We start from the raw sequence: 11,940 nt of genomic DNA, 5'->3' as shown, positions 1-11,940 counted from the left end.
GGTTCTTATAAATCTCCTTGTTTTGGTCAGGATGTGGCACGGTTTACCTTTGTGCGTTTTGAGGAGGGAAAGGATAAATGTCCTTATGACCCTACAAAGGGCTTCACTGGTTTTATAATAGGTAAATGATTCATAACCTTATTTCATAAATTGCATGTTTCTTCTAGTGTGACCTATACAATTTCCTGTTACAGATGGTGAGATGTACTCTGCCTCCCAGTATGAGTTTCGCAACATCCCTGATATACGACGCAACTTTCCCTTCCCCAACTTGCGGACAGATGATTCCCCAACACGATGGCTACTGGGTTAGTTGACCATTATTTGAAAAAATAGAATGTAAATGGTGTTTACCTGTGCAACCGTAATGTTCTGGTATTGTAGGTAGTTTCTAGGGCATTGCTAAGGTGTTCCGAGTGTTTTGTTTTTTTTTGCATTTTCTTTTTAGTTGCTATGGTATTGTGAATGGTTATTTGCTAAGGCTCAGGTCCTTCTGTTAACGTTCTATTTGTATTTGCTGTCTCATCTGCCAAACAAGAATCAAATAGTCTGATTGTTTAGAAAAGTAATAGCACAGATATAACATTAAAAGGAACAGAAGATTCCAAAAGAGTCCCTATATTTCAATCGATAAACAATGTGCTTTGAAACTTCTCAGACACACAATAAGATCTGTAAGGCTCATAATTGGTCCATTGTGGTGTGGGCTGCAGTTAATGCTGATGTTTTTCTCGTAGAGTCAGATTTTGTTGGCTCAGCGTTACTCAGAGAGAGCATCAACAGCTCCATTGGGGATGATGACAAACTCTACTTCTTCTTCACGGAGAGGAACACAGAACCGACAGCTTACTCCAGTCAGACCAAAGTGGCAAGGGTGGCCCGTGTGTGTAAGGTAAAGTTTAAGATATATCTTGAGCTGAGCTCATGAAGAGGAACTATTGTATGTTGTTCTGTGTTTTTCAAATCTAGTGTGCAAATTTACATTAACAAGACATTTTCGCTCCTAAAAACAATTCAGATGAGCTCAAATTATTCCAAGCTCCATGTCAGCACCAGCCTGACCTCATGTGCCACAAATTCCTAGAGGTGCAATGGTTTGCCACTGTTGCCGGGCAGATAAAGCCCCACTACCCGAACTCTCTCTTTTTCCTTCTCCCACACATGCTCTCCCACTTGCATTACTCTCATCTCATTTAGTGTCTTCATTGTGCTCGGATAAACCATGCAATATTTTCCCCTTACCGTTATATCTTCATTTATTTCATGCCTGCATTCAGTCTGAAGCTAACACTTCACTGCTCTGTGAAGCAGGTCAGGTCCCTTACTGTTTGACTTACTGAGTTAGGAGGGAAAGAAGCTCCAGTCCAAAGTAGGCCACCCTACACGCACACATCCACATGCCTGATTACACACATGTATACATCCAAGCATGTACACTACTGTTCAAAAGTTTGGTTTGGTGAGATTTTTTAAGTCTCCTATGCTCACCAAGACTTAATTAATTGGATCGAAACTACCATAAAAAATATCGTAATTTATTCCTGTGATTGCAAATCTGAATTTTCAGCAAACATTAATGCAGTCTACAGTGTCACATCAGTGTCACATTCAACAGTATTTATTTGAAATAGCATAACATTATGGAAAGGAAAGAACATGACGTGGCCAAGTATGTATCCCATACTTAGACTTAATATGGGATAAGTTAAAAACATCAGTCTCACCCCAATAAACAAGTTTTGGTGTAAGTTCAATCAGCTTCATGAAGATGTTGAAGAACAGTTAGAAGATGTTTTAAATTAGTCCAATTACATTTACATTTATTCATTTAACAGAAGTTTTTATCCAAAGTGACTTACAGATGAGGACAGTGGAAGCAATCAAAAACAACAAAAAGAGCAATGATATAGAAGTGCTATAACAAGTCTCAGTTAGCTTAACACAGTATATGTAGCATGGGATTTTAAATAATATAATAAATAAAAAGAAAACAAAACAAATAAAAAAAGAATAGAGCAAGCTAGTGTTAGAGGTCTTTACACACACACACACACACACACACACACACACACACACACACATACATACAATTGCATAATAAATGAAAAGAAAATAGAATACAAAAAGATTAGAAAGGTAGTTAGATTTTTTTTTTTAAGAATATAATTAGAATAGTGAGTGTTAAAGTTAAATTAGTCTTCTAGATGTTGCCAACTCTTACTTAATATGCTATAAAATTCTTATGTTCAGGAGGAAAATGATTATCGTATTGCCCCAGATGTCTTCCCTCAGCCTTCATGAGCATATGTAACACCGTACATTCTATGTAATTCTCATTAGGGCCCGAGCACCGAGGTGCGAGGACCCTCTTGTATCTGCTTTGTCTATTATTAGGGCCCGAGCCAATGGGCGCAGGGCCCTATTGTTCCCCTAAGGATTATTTAGGGCTCAAGCCCGAAGGGGCGAAGAGCCCTATTGTTCTTCTAAGGATTATTCTTATTAGGGCTCAAGCCCGAAGGGGCGAAGAGCCCTATTGTTCCCCTAAGGATTATTCTTTTTCTTATTATTATTAGGGCTCAAGCCCGAAGGGGCGAAGAGCCCTATTGTTCTTCTAAGGATTATTCTTATTATTATTATTATTATTATTATTTTTTTTATTTTTTATTAAACCTTCCGGGGGTTTTTGGGGGCCTTAACATGCTCAAAAACTCTTGAAAATTGGCACACACATTGGAATCTGCGGCCATCAGGACGCTGCAGAGGCTGGGACCCGGGCGTGGCACAGGGACTCTACAGCGCCCCCTGGAACACTGTCAGAAATCATGAACCATAGCTCACACACACTTGCATATATTTATATGAAACTCGGTACACTTATAGATCACATTGAGCCGAACAACTTTCACACTTTATGTCATAGGCTCCGCCCAACAGGAAGTCAGCTATTCAGGGCTGTTTAAAAAAAGCATGCTCTGGAATTTGAAATACTCCTCTGAGGTTTTCAACCTGTTCGCCACGAAACTCGGTGAACATGATCTCAAGACATTGGGGATGAAAAATTGCGAGGGGATTTTTGATATCTCGAACGGTTTGCCCGTGGCGAGCCGTGGAAATTATGTCGAGAAATGAGAAACAGGAAATGTCTAATAACATCCACATACATTTCTTGAATTTGATCAAACTTCATTGTTTTATTCGTTGTATGATACTGATCATATATATGTGACTATTAAGAGTCAACGTTATAGCGCCACCAACTGGCAGCAGGAAGTGTGCCATTTTCCAAATGCTTTAAATTCAGCACCTTATTTTTACTCGATTTGCTTCAAACTTCATCAGAATAATGACAAAACATGGCCGATGTAAATCTGTTGTGGGGATATTGATATCTCATATATTGTTGCCATGGCAACGTGTCAAACTTGAATATTCTGTTATGGTGATTTTGAGGCAGATAACAACCTCAGATTTACATGAAACTCAAAACACATATCAGTATTTATGATAACTAGACACTGGCAAAAGTTCATAAGAGGGCGTGGAAGAGGCACTCTATAGCGCCACCTTTTGTCAAAAGTGGGGGGGTTAGTTTTAGCTACAGACACCAAACTCGGTACAAAAATTGTTCTTATCAAGACGGACAACTTTCTAATTCACAGTCATCAGCTACGATCAACAGGAAGTCAGCTATTTTGATTTGAATGTGGATTTTTTTTTACATTTAGCTGTGAATTAATGCATACTGCTCAGAGGAGAGTAACACTATACACACCAAACTTTGTCTACATGATGCCAAAACATTTTAAACAAATTAAATTGCCAATGGATTCTGGATAGCTTGAACGGTTTTGTCGTGGTGATTTTTTTAAATGACAGTAAAAATGGAATTATTAATTTTCCTGCATTTTTAAATTCCAAACACTTCAAAACCTTTTTTCATACAGAAAAAAAGTCATTCTGAGGAAATATGCATAGTTTCATGACTTTACAACACTGTATGGATAACAGAAAATTAATAAAAACTGTCAGACATCTCATCTCACTCTGTCCCTCTGTTTGAGTGTGTGTGCTTAGACTTCCATTGTCTGAGAGAAATAGCGCCCCTACAGGTTCAATTCCTGGACTAAAAAAAGGCATCTCAAAAAGGGAGGAGACTCTCTTTTAGTTTCACTTTTAAATCGGTTAAAAATACAAATAAATACTTAGATTTAATTCACACTGACAAGCTAAACCAACATATCTGATTATTACCGGTTCAGGGCTCATGGATAAATAATTTCTGGCCAGAGATATGTGAGAAATAGGAGAGATGAATCACCGCTCTGATCACGAGAGTCTGGAGTAAAGAGCTCAGAAAAAACGAATTTATTCCTGTTTTAAAGCTTTTAAAAATAAATTATTACAGCGATATCACACAATCAACCAATTAGAACACACCAAGAGCTACATTTAGATGTTTTTGAACTGTTTGTGTGAAAATGAAATATTTGTGGCTGCCTATCTGAAATCACGCCTCCGATCAGCGCGTACAGTGTCGAACTCAAAACAAACGAATTTATTCTTGTTTAAGAGCTTTTTTAAATAAAATATTACCACAAATGCACACAATAAACCCATTGTAACACTACAAGAGCTAAATGCAGGTGTTTGTGAGCCGTTTAAGTGTGCAAGACTATTTGAAAGCGCGACTGGCAGAATAACATATATCTCTCGAGCTGCAGGATTCTGGCTTTCGTCGTACGAACGAACACATAACGGACAAGATTATTTCAAAACACAATAGCTTGGCGACTATAAACGAAAACAGCCACGTGAACATAAACTCTTGAGAAATATATCTGAAGTGGATCTACTGGATTTTAATATTAAGTGACCGCATATACCAGCTGCTTCTGTCTTAAATTTTAATCTATATAAAAAATGAAATTCATTCATCTTGGCTGCTTTTTTAATGTGTGTACGTATTTATTTATTATTTTGCTCTAACAAGAATTAATCTATATTTAATTAAATCAATTACATTTTATTTTACATTTTATTTGTCCATTTCTGCATCTAAACGCCTAAAAACATAAAACATGCTCTATTATACTATTGTTAGCAATTTCTTTATCGTCCAATTTATCTGGTGTACACACTTTTATTTTCATAATAAACTTGTTTGTTAGATTATACACAGTTACAGTGGTCTATAATAAATATTAACAGGTTTTATTCAAGCTGTTTAGAATGATTGCAGTAGGCTAATTTTTTAAAATGTAAATCCAAAAAAAAAAATTATAATAATTAATTAATAAAAAAACATTGGAAAACAATAACTGTTGTACTTTTTTATACATTTTGTATAATTTCATAGTTTATGCATTATAGTTATAAAAACAAATAAATGTAGCCACTCACATAGAAATAGGCCTTATCCTTTTCTGACAGTTTTAGGGATTTTTAAAAATCCTAAAAAACCTTATTTGTGCTGCAAATAATAATTTCAAACTCAAAAAGTAAACAGTCAGTTCATGCTTTATAAAGCCTTGTCCCAATATTAATAGTCAGTAGTAAGCAGTTTATAAATACAGCTATAAATAGCTTGTTTTTGGTTTATAAGCACATTTATTAAAAAGGAGAGTAAAGGATCAGTTATCTTCCTATGAAAAATAAAAAAATAAAAATAAACAAACAACAACACAGATTGATACAGAACTCAGAAATTCTATTGTGGATTTATGATCAAATCAGCCTGTAAATGATTTCATACTCCTCCAAGAAGACACAAGTAGTTCACACCAAACTTTTTTCAACATGATGCCAATATACTGAGATGTTAAATTGTGAATGGGTTTAGGATAGCTTAAATGGTGTGACCATAGCGATTTATTAAAGTAACATAAAAAAATACAATAGTTATTTTACTATATCTTAAAATTTTTTCATTCCAAACTCTTCATAATTTTTTATATACGTAGAAGTCATCATTTGAAGGAAGCACAGTAAGTTTCATAGCTTTATCATTTTCAAGAGCCAGCATAAAATTAAAACTATCATAACTTATAAATGAAGCTTGCAATTCTTAGTACCAATAATGGCCACCAGATGGAGCTATAGGATTACTTTTAAATTATTATTGTAGAAACAAGTATGATTTAAATCATTTATAGAAATCTTTCAAAGAAAAATAATATGTATTTTATGTATTTTACTGATAAAATGACCCTCACTTAATTAGAATAACAAGCTGAAGTATTGTGAACTGTATATTAAGAATAATTCTTTATAGGCTTTATGGACAGATACGTTTTGAGTGACTCTTGAAGGATCAGCACCACATCCTCTTTTACCACTGTTTAAAGAATTTATCTTACAGAACAGATGCAAATTAATTTTGGATAGCTTGAATGGTTTTGTTGTGGTGATTTTTTGAAATAACAGTAAAAAAGTAACCAGTAAATGTCTTTTATTTTTTTTTAAAGTGCAGCTTCTAAACACTTCAAAAAAAATTACACATAGAAGACAAGTCATTCTGAGGAAATATGCATAGTTTCATGACTATACAACACTATATGGATGATAGAAAATAAAAAAACTATCATACATCTGATGTCACTCTGTCCCTCCGTCACTGTGGGTAGTGTGTGTGTGTGTGTGTGTGTTTGTGTGTCTGTGTGTGTGTGTGTGTGTGTGTGTGTGTGTGTGTTAAGTGAATTAGGTGTGAAACTATCAGGGAGCATTTAGTCTCCAGCGCCAACATTTTACAGAACTGCCACTTTCCTGGAGTCTCAGAATTACTCGATGTCACGTTCTGAGAGACTTAAGATTCCAAAAAATGATTTAATTAGAATACCATGAAGTATTGTGAAATACTATATATTAAGGCTTTATATATAGGCTTTATGAACTGATTAGAGTGACTCGTGAAGGACCAGCACCACCTCCTCTTGTTCGATGGTTTGAGGAATATATCTTCCAGAATCCGGGATTAAGATTTAGGAGCTCATTTTTATTCCACCTCCTTTCCTGAAAAGTCTGTCTTGCAGAATTGACTAAAAATTAATCTTCATATTAATTCCTAATTATTTTGCAATTCTTTTTGTCAGTTCTTCTTGACCTGTTTTTCTCTTCCAGCTTTCCTGGACTATTGTATAGCACTCATAAATGATTAAATAAAAAATAATGGTAGTTATTAAGATTTATATGGTTTGGAATTGGTAAAATATGCTTGGAAAAAAATCACAATAAAACAATGTTGAATGATTGTTATATAAATATTGTTCATGTTAACATAATGTTTATAAATGGAATCTTATTGTAGAGTGTTACTAAAGTTATATATATATATTGTTCTGTGAATGTGATTTTAAAGTCTAGATGATTCGGATTAACCCTTTAACTGCCATATCCCTTAAAACCTCACAGCCAGAGGGATATTGTGAATGCATGTGCCCGCTGGGCACAGTTTACCTGATGCCACCGGGGTGGCGATGGCATTGGTGGCTTGAGCCCGCCATCGCTGCTTGCAGCTATATTTATTATTATTTTTTTTATTTTTTATTAAACCTTCCGGGGGTTTTTGGGGGCCTTAACATGCTCAAAAACTCTTGAAAATTGGCACACACATTGGAATCTGCGGCCATCAGGACGCCACAGAGACTGGGACCCGGGCGTGGCACAGGGGCTCTACAGCGCCCCCTGGAACACAGTCAGAAATCTTGAACCATAGCTCACACACACTTGCATATATTTATATGAAACTCAGTACACTTGTAGATCTCATTGAGCTGAACAACTTTCGCGCTCTATGTCAAAGGCTCCGCCCAACAGGAAGTCAGCTATTCATGGCTGTTTAAAAAAAGCATGTTCTGGAATTTGATATACTTGTCATAGGTTTTTACATGATTGCCACCAAACTCGGTGAACATGATCTCAAGACATTGGGGATGAAAAATTGCGAGGGGATTTTTGATATCTCGAACGGTTTGCCCGTGGCGAGGCGTTGAAATTAGGGCAAAAAGTGAGAAACAGGAAATGCCTAATAACATCCACATACATTGCCTGAGTTTGATCAAACTTCATCGGTTTGTTCGATGTATGATACCGATCGTATATATGTGATTATTAAGAGTCAACGTTATAGCGCCACCAACTGGCAGCAGGAAGTGAGTCATTTTCAAAATGCTTTGAATTCAGCATCTTATTTTTACTCGATTTGCTTCAAACTTCATCAGAATAATGACAAAACATGGCCGATGTAAATCTGTTGTGGGGATATTGATATCTTATATATTGTTGCCATGGCAACGTGTCAAACTTGAATATTCTGTTATGGTGATTTTGAGGCAGATAACAACCTCAGATTTACATGAAACTCAAAACACATATCAGTATTCTTGATAGCTAGACAATGGAAAAAGCTTTTAAAAGGGCGTGGAAGAGGCACTCTATAGCGCCACCTTTTGTCAAAAGTGGGGGGGTTAGTTTTAGCTACAGACACCAAACTCGGTACAAAAATTGTTCTTATCAAGACGGACAACTTTCTAATTCACAGTCATCAGCTACGATCAACAGGAAGTCAGCTATTTTGATTTGAATGTGGATTTTTTTTTTACATTTAGCTGTGAATTAATGCATACTGCTCAGAGGAGAGTAACACTATACACACCAAACTTTGTCTACATGATGCCAAAACATTTTAAACAACTTAAATTGCCAATGGATTTTGGATAGCTTGAACGGTTTTGTCATGGTGATTTTTTTAAATGACAATAAAAATGGAATTATTAATTGTCCTGCATTTTTAAATTCCAAACACTTCAAAACCTTTTTTCATACAGAAAAAAAGTCATTCTGAGTAAATATGGATAGTTTCACGACTTTACAACACTGTATGGATAACAGAAAATTAAAAAACTGTCAGACATCTCATCTCACTCTGTCCCTCTGTTTGAGTATATGTGCTTCAGACTTCCATTGTCTGAGAGAAATAGCGCCCCTACAGGTTCAATTCCCGGACTTTTACTTTCACTTTTAAATCGGTTAAAAATACAAATACATACTTAGATTTAATTCACACTGACAAGCTAAACCAACATATCTGATTATTACCGGTTCAGGGCTCATGGATAAATTATTTCTGGCCAGAGATACGTGAGAAATAGGAGAGATGAATCACCGCTCTGATCACGAGAGTCTGGAGTAAAGAGCTCAGAAAAAACGAATTTATTCCTGTTTTAAAGCTTTTAAAAATAAATTATTACAGCGATATCACACAATCAACCAATTAGAACACACCAAGAGCTAAATTCAGATGTTTTTGAACTGTTTGTGTGAAAATGAAATATTTGTGGCTGCCTATCTGAAATCACGGCCTCCGATCAGCGCGTACAGTGTCGAGCTCAAAACAAACGAATTTATTCTTGTTTAAGAGCTTTTTTAAATAAAATATTACCACAAATGCACACAATAAACCCATTGTAACACTACAAGAGCTAAATGCAGGTGTTTGTGACCCGTTTAAGTGTGCAAGACTATTTGACACCGCGACTGGCAGAATAACATATATCTCTCGAGCTGCAGGTTTCTGGCTTTCGTCGTACGAACGAACACATCACGGACAAGATTATTTCAAAATAGCTTGGCGAATATGAACGAAAACAGCCAATTGAACATAAACTGTTGAGAAATAAATCTGAAGTGGATCTACTGGATTTTAATATTAAGTGACCGCATATACCAGCTGCGTCTGTCTTAAATTTGAATCTATAAAAAAAATGAAACTCATTCATCTTGTCTGCTTTTTTAATGTGTGTACGTATGTATTTATTATTTTGCTCTAACAAGAATTAATCTATATTTAATTAAATCAATTACATTTTATTTTACATTTTATTTGTCCATTTCTGCATCTAAACGCCTAAAAACATAAAACATGATCTATTATACTATTGTTAGCAATTTCTTTATCGTCCAATTTTTCTGGTGTACACACTTTTATTTTCATAATAAACTTGTTTGTTAGATTATACACAGTTACAGTGGTCTATAATAAATATTAACAGGTTTTATTCAAGCTGTTTAGAATGATTGCAGTAGGCTAATTTTTTTAAATGTAAATCCAAAAAAAAAAAAAAAAAAAAAAAATTAATAAAAAACATTGGAAAACAATAACTGTTGTACTTTTTTATACATTTTGTATAATTTCATAGTTTATGCATTATAGTTATAAAAACAAATAAATGTAGCCACTCACATAGAAATAGGCCTTATCCTTTTCTGACAGTTTTAGGGATTTTTAAAAATCCTAAAAAACCTTATTTGTGCTGCAAATAATAATTTCAAACTCAAAAAGTAAATAGTCAGTTCATGCTTTATAAAGCCTTGTCCCAATATTAATAGTCAGTAGTAAGCAGTTTATAAATACAGCTATAAATAGCTTGTTTTTGGTTTATAAGCACATTTGTTAAAAAGGAGAGTAAAGGATCAGTTATCTTCCTATGAAAAATAAAAAAATAAAAATAAACAAACAACAACACAGATTGATACAGAACTCAGAAATTCTATTGTGGATTTATGATAAAATCAGCCTGTAAATGATTTCATACTCCTCCAAGAAGACACAAGTAGTTCACACCAAACTTTTTTTAACATGAAGCCAATATACTGAGATGTTAAATTGTGAATGGGTTTAGGATAGCTTAAATGGTGTGGTCATAGCGATTTATTAAAGTAACATAAACAAAATACAATAGTTATTTTACTATATCTTTACAATTTTTCATTCCAACTCTTCATATTTTTTTATTTACGTAGAAGTCATAATTTGAAGGAAGCACAATAAGTTTCAAAGCTTTATTATGTTCAGGAGCCAGCATAAAATTAAAACTATCATAACATATAAATCAAGCTTGCAATTCTTAGTACCAATAATGGCCACCAGATGGAGCTATATGATTACTTTTTAAATAATTATTGTAGAAACAAGTATGATTTAAATCATTTATAGAAATCTTTCAAAGAAAAATAATATGAATTTATGTATTTTACTGATAAAATGACCCTCACCTAATTAGAATAACAAGCTGAAGTATTGTGAACTGTATATTTAAGAATAATTCTTTATAGGCTTTATGGACAGATACGTTTTGAGTGACTCTTGAAAGCTTCAGCACCACATCCTCTTTTACCACTGTTTAAAGAATTTATCTTACAGAACAGGTGCGAATGAATTTTGGAATAGCTTGAATGGTTTTGTCGTGGTGATTTTTTGAAATAACAGTAAAAAAGTAACCAGTAAATGTCTTTTATTTTTTGTAAGTGCAGCTTCTAAACCACTTCAAAAAAATGTACACATAGAAGACAAGTCATTCTGAGGGAAATATGCATAGTTTCATGACTATACAACACTATATGGATGATAGAAAATTAAAAAACTATCATATCATCTGATGTCACTCTGTCCCTCTGTCACAGTGGGTAGTGTGTGTGTGTGTGTGTGTGTGCGTGTGTGTGTGTGTTTGTGTGTGTGTTAAGTGAATTAGGTGTGAAACTATCAGGGAGCATTTAGTCTCCAGCGCCCAACATTTTACAGAACTGCCACTTTCCTGGAGTCTCAGAATTACAATGTGTCAGGTTCTGAGAGATCTAAGATTCCAAAAAACTATTTAATTAGAATACCATGAAGTATTGTGAAATACTATATATTAAGACTTTATATATAGGCTTAATGAACAGATTAGAGTGACTCGTGAAGGACCAGCACCACCTCCTCTTGTCCGATGGTTTGAGGAATATATCTTCCAGAATCTGGGATTAAGATTTAGGTGCTCATTTTTATTCCACCTCCTTTCCTGAAAAGTCTGTCTTGCAGAATTGACTAAAAATTAATCTTCACATGAATTCCTAATTATTTTGCAATTCTTTTTGTCAGTTCTTCTTGACCTGCTTTTTTCTTCT

General features: G+C 34.5%; 1 protein-coding gene across 1 annotated transcript; it reads left to right on the top strand.

The window, feature by feature from the left end:
* The first annotated feature begins 48 nt into the window (after positions 1-48).
* LOC113070572 (semaphorin-4G-like) lies at positions 49-2,301 on the top strand. Its single transcript, XM_026243971.1, has 4 exons — positions 49-121; positions 195-308; positions 738-892; positions 2,251-2,301. The coding sequence occupies exons 2-4, from the start codon at positions 203-205 to the stop codon at positions 2,299-2,301; spliced, it is 312 nt and encodes a 103-aa protein (XP_026099756.1). The 5' UTR covers positions 49-121; positions 195-202.
* The last annotated feature ends 9,639 nt before the right edge of the window (positions 2,302-11,940 follow it).

The sequence above is a fragment of the Carassius auratus genome, unplaced genomic scaffold (genome assembly GCF_003368295.1).
Source record: "Carassius auratus strain Wakin unplaced genomic scaffold, ASM336829v1 scaf_tig00004576, whole genome shotgun sequence".
NCBI classification, from domain to species: Eukaryota; Metazoa; Chordata; class Actinopteri; order Cypriniformes; family Cyprinidae; genus Carassius; species Carassius auratus.
Note: the sequence above shows the minus strand (reverse complement) of the source record. Positions and strands in the feature narration are given on the sequence as shown.